This window comes from Anopheles nili, chromosome 3, assembly GCF_943737925.1.
Source record: "Anopheles nili chromosome 3, idAnoNiliSN_F5_01, whole genome shotgun sequence".
NCBI lineage: Eukaryota > Metazoa > Arthropoda > Insecta > Diptera > Culicidae > Anopheles > Anopheles nili.
This window is the reverse complement of record NC_071292.1, coordinates 34,483,511-34,501,074: the sequence shown is the minus strand read 5'-3', so window position 1 is coordinate 34,501,074 and position 17,564 is coordinate 34,483,511. Positions and strand designations below refer to the sequence as shown.

Genomic DNA, 17,564 nt, shown 5'->3' with positions numbered 1-17,564 from the left:
CTGAATAAAAAACACAAAAGATGCACACACTGCAAAACCTCGCGTCTGTGGTGGCATTTGGGCGATGATTATAAATTATTCGAGTATGACAACATTATGCTAAGTGTATCATTGTAATTGAATTAATTACCCTCGCTCGCTCGAATCGACGTCCTGCAAAAGTGTCGTCACGGGGGTGGCTACGAAACCGTGAAAAATCACCATTAACGTGGTGGTGCGTACTTTACACGCGTATTTGCACGCGCCCTTCATTGTGGCCCTTCGTTTGCGTCCCTTTTCCTGCCAGTTTTGGTTCGCTTTGCATATCCGGGAAGATGATGCTGACGCTTTCCACGTCTCAGCGGACGCTGCTCTTCCTTTTTGACGGTATTCATTTATCCCACCAAAGGGCTTGACTGCGAATTTGACCGCTAATCCGATAACATTTGCGCCTATCGCCTTCGGCGGCTAACACCGAAACCCCTTAAAGGGTGGTTTTTTTTACCACCGGGATGACTTTAGTGTTTCGCTAAGGAAATTTTATCAATTCGACCGCACACCGGTGGTCTTATCTCGCCCTTCGAAGGGACAAGCGCAAGACCTAAAAACCCCATCTCAGAGGAAGATATCACACCCGAGCGCAAAAAGGTCTTAAGAAATGTAAAATATCATCTCTTCATAATGCTATCATCGACGTGCATTTTCTCGCGCAGATTCCACGGGGCCCCGTTCAAAATTTATTGTTTTATAAATAAGTCATCTCATGCCGGCTTGGGCCGGAGCAAGCGGACCCTTGCATCCCTTGTTCAACATTGACGAGGGTGCGGCTTCCGGTGGTTAGTTAGTGCGATTTCGTCACCACCCCAACCAGGCACTGGCAGACAATTAAAGTCCTGTTAAAAGACGCGTTTATAAAATCACTTCATCAGTTAAGGGAAAGGAACTGATCCCTTCGGCTGCGGTGGGCCGATGGTGGAGGTTTCGGCGTACATGAATGGGATTTTCCGCTGCTCCGTGGGGATTTCTGCGCCACGTTTAGCCGGTAATGGGGTTGGTGATGGCTCGTTGCCTACGATGCTGGTGGTTGATCCTCCGGCAAGGACTTCAAAGCAAATCCAATTTAGATCACCGTTCGTTACGACCTGATTTTTTTCTTACATTCTTTTCTATACTTATGGCTTTCGCTTTTTTGAGTCTAACAACAAGTTCATATTGGTAACAAATAACCTTCCTTATATGCTTCGGTTAGAAAATTTTCCCAAAACACACCCTTCCACTCGTAATCGACCGTTATCACTGTACCATCAACAGGATGTTCGGCAACGACCTCGATTGACGGTGTCGCTGGTGGCATGTCTAATTCATTGAATTTAAAATAATTACATTGAGCTGAATAGAAACGGCACCCAAGTGGATTCTTCCGTTTCGCGCTCCTACGCGAACCCATCAAGCAAGGGTGGCAGGACTTGAAGCAGGATGTTGCGAGTTGGCACGAACCAACGCATCGTCCTTTTTTGGGGTGGAAACATGCCTCGGGCTTAGGGGCAAAGTTTAGAGTAAAAAAAAAGTACGTAAAACCAGTGAGAACACGCGGACGTGCGAGCGCAAGAGGCAGATATTTTAACGCCATAAATTCTGATTTGAATCGTTTACGCATCGCAGCGTAAAAAGGGGGCCCGTTTGGAAATCACACCGAAAAATTTGCCACCCACGACTGTTATTTCATTTTCGGCGTCCCTTGACATCGAAGTAGGCCGGGAATGTAGGGTGAATTGGTAAGTGCAGCCTATTTCGCGCGTTACTGTATTTATTTTCATCCTCCAATTCATTGAAATTGTTCATTGCAGCGCGATAAACGAAGCAAGTGGTAAGTAAATCAAAATATATTTCAAAAAATTAAATACCTCACAAAAGGCTATTGCAGCGCGCAAACGATGTTAAATCAAACGAAACTGAAGGATACCACAAAAGTGGGATAACTTTTCGATCAACCCTCGCAAGTACCGACACTAAACATTACTCGGTCTACGTCCTATGTCGCCGGGCTTCGATGCGTGAACTGTGACCGATGACTGGCGAACTCCCGGCGAGCTTGGCGGAGATTTTGGCCCGTCCCTGGTGGCTGCGTGTGATAAAACGTGAAAATTAGACCACCTACCGGGCGGGAAAGCGCCTCGAAACGGGTCGGCTGCGATGCTGCCAACTTCTTCCCGAGAGCCTTTCCACGGCACAGGCCGTGTGGCAGACGGTTCACCCTTAATTTGTACCGGAAGAAAGCCACCCCCGGGGCTCTTTTCCGACCACAAATCACATCACTTAGTTAACAATTTGTTGTTTTAAATTTGATTGCCATTAGACAGAAAAGGGGGGAGAACGAAAAGTACTTCGTCGATTTCGTTGCCGAATACTCTTTTTTTTTTTGTTCATATCTAGCTGGTGCTCCAATTTAAGCCGTAACGGAACAAGGACACGTCAAAGGCTGCATGCAGGGGGTGGATTATGTCCAATTAGGGTCTTATGATCAGCAGCCCATCAACTTTGCGTGGCGGCACACGTTTGTTGGGCGTGTATCGGTGTTCTAATGATATCGAAAAGCACCTCATCACGTTCTGGGAGCTGGGTTTCTTTTTTTTCTACCAAAACGTAACAAACAGAGAACCCAAATGAACCGTTCGGAGTTGTGGAGTGGCCGTTTTTTATGAAGCCCATTTGAAGCTGGAGCTTAATCGCACCATTTTAGTGGTAAAAATAAAAAAAATGACTTTCTTCTCTGCTAGCCGCTCGTCGTCCTGTTTGATTTACTGTGGGTGGGCACGGAAGCGTCTCGCAAGAACAGATAAGACTACTTTCGCACACGAGTCGGTCGAGCGGTAAAAACAATAACGAAGACCACCCAGCGCGTTTGTGGATTGAAAACAATTCATATTTTTTACACTATTTGCTCTTTCGAGAACGGAAAAAAAGAGAGAAAGAACTTTCAAGCGACAGATAAATTCACGCCCCACCGTGTTCGAAAGACGGAAAGACGATCGGTGAAGCAAACCATCCGGAATCCAGGCTCCGTGAAGACGCAATCGACGCAATCCCCCAAACAAGCGAGAGTGAAAAACAACCCAAGTGCCGCCGAGTTCCGAGCACCGTGGGTCGAAAGAAGCGACCGCTTTCGCTAAATGCCCGTCTGTTTTGAGCCCATAGTGGGTGGCTTCCCTTGCCAATAGATATACGATTATACGGTCCATTTGAATCAATAAAGTTTATCAATTTATGTACTTGTTATCCTTGATTTCGTTCTACTTCGTTTTTTTTTTTGCGCCCGTCGAGCTTAAGCGGCCATTCTGCGAGGAAATGCTCCGTTCCCATTGAGCTGCTTTATGGAAGATTTCAAAATTCCAAGGCAATAATTTCCGTTCCACCCCCACTCCTGCACCGGGTGGCCCTCGAGGACGAGAGCTCACCCCTTCTGGCACTCCCTGCCTTTCTCCCTCTCGGTCGCATCCTTTCCTCCGAAGCGTGCGTCTTAGATGACATACAAGATTGGATGTTCATATAGGCATGTAATATGATGACTATATCTCTGGTGGGGAACCTTCTTCGCTTTCCACACGGAAAATATGATGCGCCCTACACAGACACCCACACACCCACACACATGAACGTGGGAGCGTATGGTTCGCGGCATCTACTTTCGCCCTCGGCTCAAAAGCCCGTCCGGTTGCACGAGTGGCGAAGTGTTTTCCGTTTTATTGACATAATACTCCCATAAGTAATCCGCCTTAAGCGACATATAAATGTTCATATTTCTGTGGCGCGAACCCAGCGGGGTAAAATCTGTGTGTGAGAGGGGGGGGGTAAAAAGGAAGAAGATTTGTAACTTCTCCCACCGCGGGCCACCATGTCTAGTTTCCTTCACATACTGTGGGAAAGTATAAACATTCCTTCGGTTGTGGCCGCGTAGTAGATTGGTGGTGGCTTCGGTTGTGCTTATTTTTCTTTTTTTCCGCCCAACCCTAGTGAAGGGATGCCAATTCCGGTGAAATCCAGTGCTTCGATCCGAAGGGGATTATGAGGGGTGTAATGAGTTGGAGCGGAACGGACGGTGCATTTCCGCGAGGCTAAGCTGGCCCACGGATACGTATCATACGAGCGATTTGAGTGATTTGGGTGAGGATCGATTTCGTGCACGAATGTCGAAGCGATGTTGTCGATGCTTAGCCTATGGCTGGTGGAATTACGATCATTTCCTTTGAAAGTTAGCACTAGACATTGATGAACGGTTGGCGGTTAACTTTTTCCATTATTCAACGAACGACGATTATTGGCTTATTTTCTCGAAACAAAAAACTCAAAAGAACGTATGCTTCAGGGGCTAATAAAACGAATATTCTAAGAGCACAAGCGTTTAAGAAAATAACAAATTTAAAAGGGGAAAAATGCAACCCTGCTTGAAGAAAATAAAGTATTTAAAGACCCCGTTTTGGGATGCAACACATCATGCACATCTTATCGACAGCCAGTTCGACCAGTTCGCTTCCTCACCGTAAAAACGCCAGCGCAAATAAAGCAATACAGTGTCTGCAGATCTCGATCGATCGATGCCAGTGCAACGATAACGCCTCGCTGCTCCACATCGCGTTCGGCAACGGGCAAATCGGCAACAACGAGGAACAACAATTCGTGCACAAAATCGATACCCGGCTGCGTTCGGTTCGTTTTTTTTTCGCCGCATTTTCTGGCTGATACAATCCCGTGGCCAGTTTCCCGCCAGCGTGAGGGTGGCAACCGTTCGAATGGCACTTTGGCCGGGAAGTCACTGATAGCACGTCTAATTTATGGAACACACAACCGTCCGCTAGCCGATGCACCGGAGACGCGACAAAATCGAACCTTAAGGTGGTGGTGGGGGAGTTGCGAGTTCTTTTTTTTTTTAAGACACTTCCCATCGTCAGTGACGTCAGAAAGGCAGAAAGGTCAGAACACCGTGTCGTAAAGGAAGCCTCAATAAAACTCCCTCCTGCTGGTCGGGCTGGGTAGTGGAAAGCAAGAGAGAGAGAGAGAGAGAGAGAGAGAGAAAAGTCACCCCCGGGCGGGGGGAAACTTCGTTGTGGAAAATGGTCGGAATGGTGGGTGGTGGGTCACAAAACGTGTTCAATGTACGATGGGCGTGTAGGATAGATGTCAGTCAACGTAAATGAGATATAACCAGATCCCATCGAAAGTGGGGTGGGTGCTACCGTATTGATTGGAAGCAGCCAGACAGGACGAAGGACAACCGAAGGGTCTGAAGAGTGTGCCACAATGGCAAGAGTGAGAGAGAGAGAAAGAGAGAGTTGAGAGATCATAAAAAAATGTCTAGAAATCAGGGAATGGGGCTAGGACATAATGTTGCATTAAAACCGGTTGAATATCATTTAATATTCTTGCTTAAACAAAACAACAACAAAAAATGGTCGAAATTATCGCAACGGATAAAAGTATTGCTCTCATAGATTTTTCTCCCTGATTGAGCGAGGTTTCGCTTTCAATTTCGCTCGTCGCATTTTTGGCGCTGTCCTTGCACTCTTGCCACATTTGCAGGACGAGGAATTGAGCCATCACCCATCAGCCAGTGCATCGCCACGTGTGTGTGTGTGTGTGGGTGTATAATATCGATTGATGCACAACCAAACCCAGCACGAGCAGCGGGACGATAAATTCATTATAGAGTGATTGAACCGAATTCATTACCGTGACTGTCTGATTGCGGGATTGCAAGAACGTGTGCGCGCACCGTTACAACCGCAAGTCCTGTGTGGGTGTGGATGTGGGTGTGGGTGTATGATGCATTGCACCGAATCGGTTCACCAATTTGGTGGCATTATTCAACATTAACGAGCAAAACAAAGAGCCAGCAATCTTGACCTTGAGGAAAGTAGCAAAGGACAGTAGAGATTTATCAATTTTGATGTATTTGTTTGTAAAGTAGAGGATTTTTGTTTTAAGAATGTTGCGAAAATGTGTGCGAAAATATTAAACACATTTATGGATGTTGTGCATCAATCTACGCGTTTCGATTGTATAAGAACGATTTGAACATACCATATTCATCTTTTGCTTGATAAAGCTGCATAAAATGTTACACAATTTGGTTTTTGCACAGAATTATCCGACATTTGGCATACAATCGTGCAACACGGCTTCCAAATGGTTTACTAATTTTGTCTCAACTTTTTGCTACCTTCCTGCAACAAAGCTTTTCGGCTGCTAAGGTCAAGTAACAGTTGAAACATTAATTCATGCCCGAGATTGATGAAAACGTTACCTGTAAAACCCCGTACGATAATTAAACGCGGCTAGTTTAGCGATGTGTTTTAATAGACAAAATACACCAAAGCGGCTGGTGGGAAATGAGATGCATCGCAGGAAAACGGTGACCAAAGCATCCAACCCAAGGGCTTCCAGATCCCGTCCCCAGCTGCCATGTTGGTGTGTTACGTTCGCTGGAAAATTGTGGGCGGATCCAAAAGCCTCGTAAAAGCTTCGGCTGTTTGGCGTGGTGTTAGTAGCGGTAGTATCAGCATCATCAGCAGTCGAAGTGGCAGCATTAGTAGTAGTAGTAGTAGTAGTAGTAGTATGATAGGCTGCACGGTTTTGAGCTGGTTTTGATTTCTTCCTAAACTACGGCATGATTTATGGAAAATGGAAGCTGACCCAGGTTCTCCAGGTGGTCTCTCCAGGGGTAGTGTTGCCACAACGAACAACAACCATTCTACATTGGCCAGGAATAAGCACCGGGCACACAATTTAGCGTATTTATTTAGCTTCTTGGCGAGTTTTATTCCATGCATTCCATTGGATTGCATTTCGCTCCACCATGCCGTTGACGTTCAGGTTGTCTTCATGTGTGTTACTCGATATTTTACCTTTAGCATCTGATATTCAAACGCTCACGACGTGCTCGTTATCTCGCGGCTTGTGAGCTTGAGACGAAGTCAGTTAAAAACAAACACACCGTTTCCGGTGACGGAATGGCAAGCAAAAATCAACCCGATACTCTCCCGGTCGGCCGCAGACAAGTGTGCCGTGTGTCTGGCTGCGTTTGAGATTTCCTGCCCATTTTTCTGTGACGGTGATAAACGTTTTTAAATGAACGCAAAAGAAGCTAACGTTAGCCGGATGGCTGCTTGGGGAACGTTTCCTGCGACGGAACACTCGGGATGGAGCGTCTTCGATAGGACATCTCTACTTGATGTGTCTGATGAGGCTTCGAGTTGCTGGTAGAGAAGATGCCTTTTCCCGGAAAGACATAGAAATAGTTTTACAAACTATGCCTCCACGCTGGGGTTGCAGACATCTTCTGCGTTCCGGAGGAAACGAGATAGCGAAAAAAAAATGCAACGATGATGGACACCGAATCAACAGGATGATGCTGATGAGGCCATTTCGCGATGAGACCATACGTTTGTTTCGTTTCCTTTTCGCTCCCCATTTGACCTAAATTCCGCTCATGCACGAAACGATACAAGCAGCGACTGTTTGAAACTTTACATAACTTGTTGAGTAACTATTTTAAGACGCATTTGCTTAATTTTGCACAAGATAATAACGCAAGCATGATAAATAGTTCTCTCATACTGCTGGAGAGCTCAATTTAAACGCTCGGCTTGGCTCTTCAGTGCGAGGGAGTTCTTTTTTTTCCACGTGCGGTCTCAACGATAGCTGCTGAAATGTTTTAAATTAATGGTGAGAATTTAGCGCGCTTGATACACACCAACAACTCCGACCCGTCGTGGGAGAATGTGGGACACTGAAGAAGAGCAATGATTCGCATAATGCTTGACACCGTGCAAACACCTTCAAGGCACTGCTCGGGAAGATTGCTCCCTAGGTTCACCTTCGAGGTTCAGATCCGAGTACCGCACGTGATACTAACTAAATTACCTCCAAGACGAGGGTAGCCTGGTATCTGATCGTGATTATTCAAATTAACTGCAAGCACTAGACATTATTCATTTTGTAAGGAGATTTAATTGTTAATTTATAGGCGCGTCTTAAATACAATTTTCTTAGCACCTACCGGCTATCTGCCTCAGTTGGATGGCATTGGAAATAAATCCGGCTTTGACGGAGTGATAGCGGTTTCGCGAGTAGCAGGTGAAATTCCATTACGGTATCGTTATTGCGTTCAGTCTGGTTTTAAAGTGTGCGAAGTATTCTCACAATCATTTTGGAATTTTTTGAAGAGCTTAATGATTTGAACGAAATGTGACGAAAGATCAATTCCATTCTCGTTCACGATTAAGGAAGAAAATGTCTATTTTAACACATTTTGTTTGTATCAACTGGAAATGTTGGGCTTATGAGCCACATTATGAGCGTTCGTTAACATTGTGAGCTAAGTGAGTATAAAATAAAATGAGGAAGTTTGCAAGTCTATAACAAGATGCAACATTAGTACAGCAATAGAAAGATGAGCTTCAATGCGAATTTTGTAAAAAATCTAGAAACAATTCCTATCGTTTGAGTTGTTTTTAGTAGTTTACTTCCAATAGCAGATATAGTTAGTTAGTTTTATGATATGTCGCTGTGCTATGCGAGTGTTGAGAAATTTGGAAGATTACAAGAGATAAAAAGGTGTAATAAGTGAATGAAAAATATTAAAAACGCTTGCTAAAATGTCCAAATTGAATAAATTTAAAACATGAGAAGTTTATTGAATGATTGATATGATTCGAGTAGTTTTGCTAAGTTATATAATCCTTTCAAAAAAATAAAAGAATTCAGATTTTGGGAAAATATTTTACCTAAAAAATGTTTTTATTTAATTGCCTGGTACAGATTCTGCAATCACAAAACTTCACTTTAATCGTAATGATCAAAAAAAGTTCATACAACAAGTAGAATACCCCCTAGTTTTGTTTCGAGCAAAGAGGATATTTTTCTTCCAAACACGTTCTGCTCTGATCAATTGCTATTTGTATCGTATTTGTAACAATGCGCATTACCAAAAACAAATAAATACTAATTATTTATGAAATAAAAGTGATGAATTAACGAATTGTGGCGCATAATAGCCAGTGGCTATATTTTTTTAAGATTAGTCAGTTGGTAAAGTACTGTATGAACTTTAGATATATTGCATATTTATTGTCCAATATGCATTTATTATGGAGCAAACAGCTAGTTTTCAAATACTAGAATGCATTGAAATACATAAGCTAAAATGCATAACAGGCAAACACTTGTTTAGAAGATTAGCTAATGTAACGAACAAACTATAATACATATAAGGTAGATATTAGTATTACACTACATTTTTTATTAAAATAGATTAAACAGTGAAATGCAATTTATATATTTATCTCGTTTATTACTCATTACATCAAATACATTTTTGAATGTATATATCTATTTGAATTTATACTTTTTCAAAACATATACTTTGATGCCCTTAAACAAATAATTTGTTTTGAACATTTTTGAAGGATAACAATCATTAGTTTATGAATTTTGTGAGATTTGGTTCAGAAAGTTTTCAAGAATTTTTGAATGTATGTTTTAATATTTTGGAACAAATAAAATTACAATATTCCGACATTCGTAACGGCCTTGAGTTTGACATTTCACATCATTTGAAAATGACGTAGCTTTTGCCAATGTGGGTCTGGAAGTAATTGTTCCGATTGTTATTTTTGTAAGAGAAGGATTGTGGTGTAGTGTAACATAAAACTGAATGGAAATAGTTGTTTTTCTTATGGTGGCTATCAGATAATTGAATGATAGTAGCAAATTAATAAGAAACAAGCTCATGTCTCGTCGAAAGATTCGAATATAACTAGTCCAAGCGAAGGAAAGGAAGAAAGTTGTTTGTATTTTTTCGTATAAAAAAGCTCGCTAAAAGGTGGAAATACTGTTTCTTCGTCGCTGGAGTTGGTTTTCCGATGTATTCTTCGTTTAGTCTGTCCAAATGAAGCCAAATATGGAAACCCAGGTAACATGAATTAATATGGTGTTTTAAAGCAGTATATTTGCGGCAATTACAGCCTTTCTAGTACCCCAACGCATTGTAAACATTGTGTGCTAACTGCTATTTTTTTTTACCTAATGGTAGAATCAGCGATGGACTGTGCCGTGGTTGCTGGCAATGACGACCCTGTTGCAACTGGTTGGCCAGTGTTCAGCATTTTACGTTCCTGGAGTAGCACCTGTCGAATTCAAAAAGGGGCAGAAAATTGATGTGAAAGCCGTCAAAATGACCAGCACTCACACGCAGCTTCCTTACGAGTACTATTCACTTCAACTATGTTTGCCCAAAAATGGGACGTTTGTGTACAAGAGTGAAAATCTCGGCGAAGTGCTTCGTGGAGATCGTATAGTTAATACACCGTACGAAGTGCGGATGGCGGAAAACATCCAGTGTAAGCTGTTGTGCAATTCGAAGGATCGTCCCATGAACTGGGATCATGACCAGTCCGCTAAGGTAGCAGAAAGGATACGCCACGAGTACTTCGTGCATCTGTATGCATCATCAGAGCGAGTTGTTAACAATAGGATATTCATGAAGCATTATCCTTTTCTAGAATTATCGACAACCTTCCGGTTGCAACCAAATTCGTCAATCCGGACACCATGGAACTGCAATTCGAACATGGATATCGGTTAGGGCAAATGAACGGGCCCAACGTGTTTATCAACAATCATTTGCGATTCCGGTTGTTTTATCACCTTCACAGCGAGTAAGTTTGGTTCTACATTTCATCTAAAATACGAGCGGTACCTGTTGTACTATATAACTAATCCGTTTTATATTTACTCACACAACAGAAACCAATATCGCGTTGTCGGATTCGAGGTTGAGACGCTATCGATAAGCAAGAACTCGCTTAGCTTCGACGGCGATACGTGCATTTTTCCGGACAATCCTAAGCCACAAGCAGTAACTCCAAATGGTAGAACGGAACTTTTCTTCACGTACTCCGTGGTGTGGCAGAAATCCTTCGTAAAATGGGCCTCGCGATGGGACATTTATCTGGGAATGAACGATGTGCAGATACATTGGTTTAGTATCATAAATTCACTTGTGGTGGTATTCTTTTTGTCAGGTAAGTCAGTTAGGTAAACCAAACCATTAATTTTCCTAAAGGACGGGAGCTATATTAAGTGAATTATCATTTCTCTTTGCGTATTGCAGGTATTTTGACAATGATCATGGTCAGAACGCTTCGTAGAGACATTGCTAAGTACAATACGGATGATGGGATCAGCATCGAAGACACTTTAGAGGAAACCGGCTGGAAGTTGGTACATGGAGATGTATTCCGTCCGCCACGCCATCCTCGACTCTTTGCTGCCATCATCGGGAGCGGCATACAAATTTTTTTCATGGCGCTTATAACGATTAGTAAGTTACTACAGTATTAGACAATGTTCGTGTAGGTATCAGCTTTTTTTTTGTTGTTTTTTCCTATAGTTATTGCAATGCTTGGAATGCTATCACCATCGTCGCGTGGAGCGCTAATGACTGCTGGAATAATGCTATACGTGTTTATGGGCCTCATCGCTGGATATTTCTCTGCGCGGCTATATAAAACGATGAAAGGGCGCAACTGGGAACGTGCAGGCTTCCTAACGGCCACGTTCTACCCGGGTCTAGTATTTGGCACCTGTTTCTTCTTAAACTTCTTCATATGGGACAAAGACTCAAGTGGTGCTGTTCCGTTCGGAACGATGGTGGCCCTGCTCCTGCTGTGGTTTGGAATATCCTTACCATTGGTATTTTTGGGCTATTACTTTGGCTATCGAAAGCAAGCATATCAGCATCCGGTGCGAACAAACATGATTCCTCGACAGATACCTCATCAGCACTGGTACATGAATGTGGGTTTGTGTATACTGATGGCTGGTATACTACCTTTCGGTGCAGTCTTTATTGAACTGTTTTTCATATTTTCTGCAATCTGGCAGAATCAGTTCTACTATCTGTTTGGGTTTTTGTTCCTTGTGTTTTGCATACTGGTCGTAAGCTGCTCGCAAATATCCATAGTAATGACATACTTTCAATTGTGCGCTGAGGTAAGCATTTTTACAGTTATTGCAAAAAGGGCAATAGCCTTACTATGTTCGTTTTATTTTATTGCTTTCTGTTCACCAGGATTATCGATGGTGGTGGAGAAGTTTTATTGTTTCTGGCGGATCCGCGGTGTACATACTGTTCTATAGCATATTTTATTTCTTCACTAAACTGGAAATAACCGAATTCATACCGACTCTGCTTTATTTAGGATACACAGGTGAGTACTTACTTTCCTTCAAAACATTACCTTCCATAAAACGTCCATTTGCATGGTTTCGTTGTGAATTCATTGTAGGTTTGATGGTCGTTACTTTCTACATCCTCACCGGAACGATAGGATTTTTCGCTGCATATAGTTTTATCCGAAAAATCTACGGAGCCGTAAAGATTGATTAATCAAACGCTAGTGCTATCATCCGATTTTGTTGGAATTGAACATGTTGTTTGGATCTTAAACAACCTTCGTTTCAGTTAAAACGAAAAGAGACGTCTCTTTTTCGTAGCTTATTGAAAGTGAAGCTACAACAACGATAACAGTACGCAACGGGAATGATGATAACAGATCACCTTGTGTACAGAACAGAAAACAAAAGCCGCCGAACACACTGACTCAAACCCGAACCCTTTTGTTGTGATAGTACATCGAGCAGACCGGATGCAATTCAATTTTAGCATGTAAGAGCGACTTGCAATTGTGAGATTATGTGTATGAAAGAGTTTACTTGACACTTTGCACTTACTCGATGTAAATTTCACCAGAGGAAATTCGGTGCATACTCAGCGGAACGTTATCATTCGTCAAACTGGCTGCTACAAAGAACCAAACGAGCCAGTTGATTAAACTTACTGTGAATCGTTGAGAGGTGTTTTCTAGGCATATTTGGGCGATTTGTGCAAAGATGCGTTGAACTGATTGTTTATCTGTTTGCTATATTCTTGTTTTATTTCAATTGACTACAGAATGCAAGTACGATGATAATCTACAATTTTAGTTAGTTGTAACATACACTATTGATAAGTATAATGGTACGAAAACATAGATAAATAAAAAGTATCCTGAACTAATATGGGCTTAATGTAGTTTGAAATCCTTTCCTAGAAATTATAGCCTCAATATTATGAACAAGCATAAAAATAATGTAATTTAAAATCCTCACCTAAAAATTGGTATTTTCTTCTAGCTGATAGGACTTGTTTCATATATTTTTGATCGATTTCTGCCGTATGACTACTTTTCACTTAATTATATATTTTTACAGTTTATTTAATACTAGATATTTAGCATGAACCCATTATTGTATTCAAATCTATCACGCTTTTTAAAAGAATAACAGTTTATATCCCACATCAACACGTGCTACGTATAAACGGTAGCCATTTTCCCAGCTGAGCGAAATGACAGCTCACAAAATCGTAAATACAACAAATGGCGCCATTTTTTGACACCAAAAAATGTTTATTTACATGTGCAAGCACCGCCGTACAGCTAGTGTGTATTGTTTTCACAGTGAAATTTAAGGCTACTCTTTGATGTTGGATGCTACGAATCATAAAGAGTCGATTGCCTCTTGTGAGGTACTGCTCTCAATTACACCACGCAGAAAGTGAATGTCGTACAACAATGAAGTACCTCAATGTGGCGGAAAAGAACGATGCTGCGAAAACGATAGCTGGGCTGTTATCACGCGGATCATCACAACGGGTAAGTGTTTATTGTTTATTATTAAGAAAGTGTGTTGGAAGTTGATCTACAAGCCTTGCATCTTATTTCCTCATTTAGAGAGAAGGCTACTCGCCGTACAATAAAATATACGAATTCAACTATGGGCTGCATGGGCAAAACATTCAAATGATAATGACGTCCGTGTCGGGACATCTGCTGACTCACGAATTTTTGCCAAGTTTCCGCGGATGGCAAAGCTGTAACCCGGAAGATCTGTTTGACGCGCCCGTTCGAAAATCGTGCCCAGAACAATACGAGAAAATCAAGAAAACCCTCGAAAGGGAGGTACGTGGATGTGCCGCACTAATCATTTGGACCGATTGCGATCGAGAGGGAGAGAACATTGGCTTCGAAATCATAGACGTGTGTCGGGCGATAAAATCGCAGCTAAAGATTTTCCGTGCGAAATTCTCCGAAATCACTGGCCCATCGATAAAGCGTGCCATCGAGAATCTCGTTCAACCGGATGCCCGGCAAAATGAAGCAGTAAACGTTCGCAGCGAGCTAGATCTCCGGATCGGGGCCGCATTCACGCGCTATCAAACGTTGCGGTTGCAGAAACTTTTCCCGCAGGACATCTCGAACAACCTCGTGTCCTACGGCAGCTGCCAGATTCCGACGCTTGGTTTCGTGGCACAACGGTACAAGGAAATAGAAAACTTCATTCCACAATCGTTTTGGAAGATAAAACGTAGGTATTGCTTACGCGATGCAGTGAAGGTTGTTACTTCTACCATTACACAGATTTTTGTTCTCGCTTCATTTGCAGTCACTCACACGATAGAAGATTTAACTGTCGAATTTCACTGGTCACGGAATCGCCTGTTCGATAAGCAATGCTGTGAGGCGTACCTAATGATCTGCCAGGCTAACCCGGTGGCAAAGGTTGTGAACGTTACGCAAAAACCGAAAAACAAGTGGCGCCCATCGCCGATGGATACGGTCGAGCTGGAAAAGCTGGGCTCCCGTAAGCTCAAACTGAGCGCGAAACAAGTGATGACCATTGCCGAAAAATTGTACACTCAAGGTTGGTTACTGCTGTTGTTGCGGAATAAGCCTACTCTCGTATGGTTCCACTTTGTTCATGAATATCGCTTTTACACCCATCAGGTATAATCAGCTATCCCCGTACGGAAACCAACATGTTCACCGCGGACATGAAGCTGGGACCGCTTGTGCAGGCCCAAGTCAGCAGTGATCAGTGGGGACACTTCGCTGAAAAAGTGCTCCAATGGGGGCCCAATCCACGGAACGGGAAGAAGTCCGATCAGGCTCATCCTCCCATTCACCCAACTAAGCTGCCGACCAACCTGTCCGGAGATGAGTGGCGCGTTTATGAACTGATTGCTCGACATTTTCTCGCCTGCGTTAGTCGTGATGCGACCGGTTCGGAGACGATCGTCAACGTGGTGGTCGGTGAGGAGGAAGAATTCAGCGCCTCAGGGCTATGCATCCACGAGCGCAACTACCTGGAGGTGTACCCGTACGATCGTTGGAATGCGAAGGAAATTCACGCCTACCGTATCGGACACACGTTTAATCCAACTGAGCTGGGGCTGCACGAGGGTTCAACTACCGCACCAAGCATGCTAACCGAGGCTGATCTTATTGCGCTGATGGAAAAGCACGGCATCGGAACGGATGCCACACATGCCGAACACATCAACACGATCAAGGAGCGTGGGTACATCGGTGAGCGGGAACGCTTCCTAGTTCCAGGGACTCTCGGTATGGGACTGGTGGATGGGTACGAAATGATGGAGCTTCGTTTAGCACACCCAGAGCTTCGCGCTGGTCTCGAAGCCGATCTGAAGCTGATTTGCGATGGACGCAAAAATCCAAGCGACGTGCTAGCGGATCAAATCGCCAAGTACAAGGAGGTGTACCGGATTATGTCGCAGAAGGCGCGTGCCCTGGATCGAGCTATGGGACAACGATTAAATCGCGATCTGCCAGATCCACCGCCGGATGGTGGCGGTGAGACGATCAGCATCGGTGGAGCACCGATTAAGGAGGTCTGCAAGTGCCCCAAATGTGGCAATAAAATGTGCCTCCGCCAAAAACGGGATGGCACCGGGTACTATCTCGGTTGTATTGCGTTTCCCGAGTGTAGAAATAACGCGTGGTTCGATGATGCGATTCGCGAGGCCACTGTCACCGACGATACGTGTCCTCGGTGTGGCAGCAAGAAAATTACCGTCAAGTTTCGTAGCACACGTTACTACGCGCTGCTCCAGAGCACGGACATGGATGAGTACCGGTTTTGCATTGTATGTGATAGCAAGTTTCGTGAGTTTTTCAACATTAACGAATCCACCGTCCGAGTTGTTGGATCCTTGAATGCATCCACGCTGCCACCAGCGCGAGTGGCTCCTGTTGCTGTAAATTCCTGGGGCTCCAATGCCCAAACGGAACGTCGGCCTCCACCCAACTCGAGCAATGGTGGAGACGTACCGAGATCCCGGAATACTTCCACACTGCCACCCGCTCGACCAGCTTCGGGCGCCGTAAGTTCCTGGGGTTCTAGTAGTCAAACGGAACGTCGACCCCCACCAAGCGGAGCTGGACGATCTAACAGCAGTTCGTGGGGAACAGGCAACAGCTGGGGAACCGGTCAATCCGGAAACGCGTCCAGTTATGGGCACGGTTCGCAATCATCCAACAGCGGTGGAGGGTCTTCCGGTTGGGGCAAATCATCTAACAATTGGAACGATGGTCCTGGTAGTAGAACGACTGGAGGAACTGGAGGCGCCAATCGGAAATCTTGGAACAAATCGACACCCTCTGCGTCAGATACGGCTGAGGCTGAGATGATGTGCCGCTGTGGTATACCGGCTACGCGGTTTACCGTGAAAAAGGACGGACCAAATAAAGGCCGACCGTTCTATACTTGCACAAATCAGGCCAGCAAGTGTGACTTCTTCAAATGGGGCGATGAAAATGTGCCACCATCTAATGGAGGAAGTGGTACCTCCAGCTGGGGAAATGGAGGAGGAAGCGGAAGTGGCTCTAGCCGGGGACAAAATAGTAACGCAAGTAATAATAGCAACGGGAATGCGAGATCGACACGTAAATGTGGTCTTTGTCGGCAAGAGGGTCACACGAAAAACAAATGTCCCCAGGCAAGCGATTATTAACGAAATAAAGGAGTCGAACAAAATCATAAGTTGTAATTCATTGAACATTTTTCTTTTTTTTTATTGAAAGCCGATATACGGACTCCTTTTGGAAAGAGAGGATGCTTTTGATCTATTTTCGATCCAACGCGTAACGAGGTGTGACATATGTATTCAGACCAGCATGATTAGAATCCGCGTCAGATACAAAAACTCTCTCAAAGAAAAAGAATTTATCTTTTATACACCGCTAGGTGAAGATATGGATATTATTTCAATAGATGATAAGGCGGAACTTCTTTAGTTGACTAACCAATCAACTTGCAATAAGCGGTTTTGGCTTCCTTGCCGAATAGAAAGCAACAATGTTGAGCATTTTGAAACATTCTTTTATTTTTGTCACAATGTATAAAAATAAGTCATCTCTTCTGCAACGATGTGGTAATTTTCACTTTTCGAACATTTCATTCTATCATGATCGGTGTGTTTTTTGCTACCGTAGCTTTTCGTCTCCTATGTACAACGCCAATTTTCCAACCGAGGATAGTGAGTGCTACTATTAGCCGGTGCAATTTGCCATTCTATTAGTGTGTCATTTGTTGTGAACCAAGTGCAGCATTTTATTTATTGTTGTTTCCTCTTTATGTGTGATCGTTTCGTCACACATTTGAACACGACGTGTTTTGCCACATTGCAA

At 43.6% G+C, this 17,564-nt stretch overlaps 2 protein-coding genes across 2 annotated transcripts; both read left to right on the top strand.

Annotated features, from left to right (window-relative positions):
• Positions 1 to 9,895: 9,895 nt before the first annotated feature.
• LOC128725089 (transmembrane 9 superfamily member 4) lies at positions 9,896 to 13,084 on the top strand. Its single transcript, XM_053818808.1, has 8 exons — positions 9,896 to 9,946; positions 10,067 to 10,473; positions 10,536 to 10,691; positions 10,780 to 11,057; positions 11,147 to 11,356; positions 11,426 to 12,027; positions 12,107 to 12,245; positions 12,324 to 13,084. The coding sequence occupies exons 1-8, from the start codon at positions 9,923 to 9,925 to the stop codon at positions 12,422 to 12,424; spliced, it is 1,917 nt and encodes a 638-aa protein (XP_053674783.1). The 5' UTR covers positions 9,896 to 9,922; the 3' UTR covers positions 12,425 to 13,084.
• A 481-nt stretch (positions 13,085 to 13,565) lies between these two features.
• Positions 13,566 to 16,888, top strand: LOC128726067 (DNA topoisomerase 3-alpha). Its single transcript, XM_053819849.1, has 5 exons — positions 13,566 to 13,730; positions 13,809 to 14,442; positions 14,521 to 14,778; positions 14,862 to 16,166; positions 16,248 to 16,888. Exons 1-5 carry the CDS (start codon positions 13,566 to 13,568, stop codon positions 16,886 to 16,888), a joined length of 3,003 nt encoding a protein of 1,000 aa, XP_053675824.1.
• Positions 16,889 to 17,564: the final 676 nt, after the last annotated feature.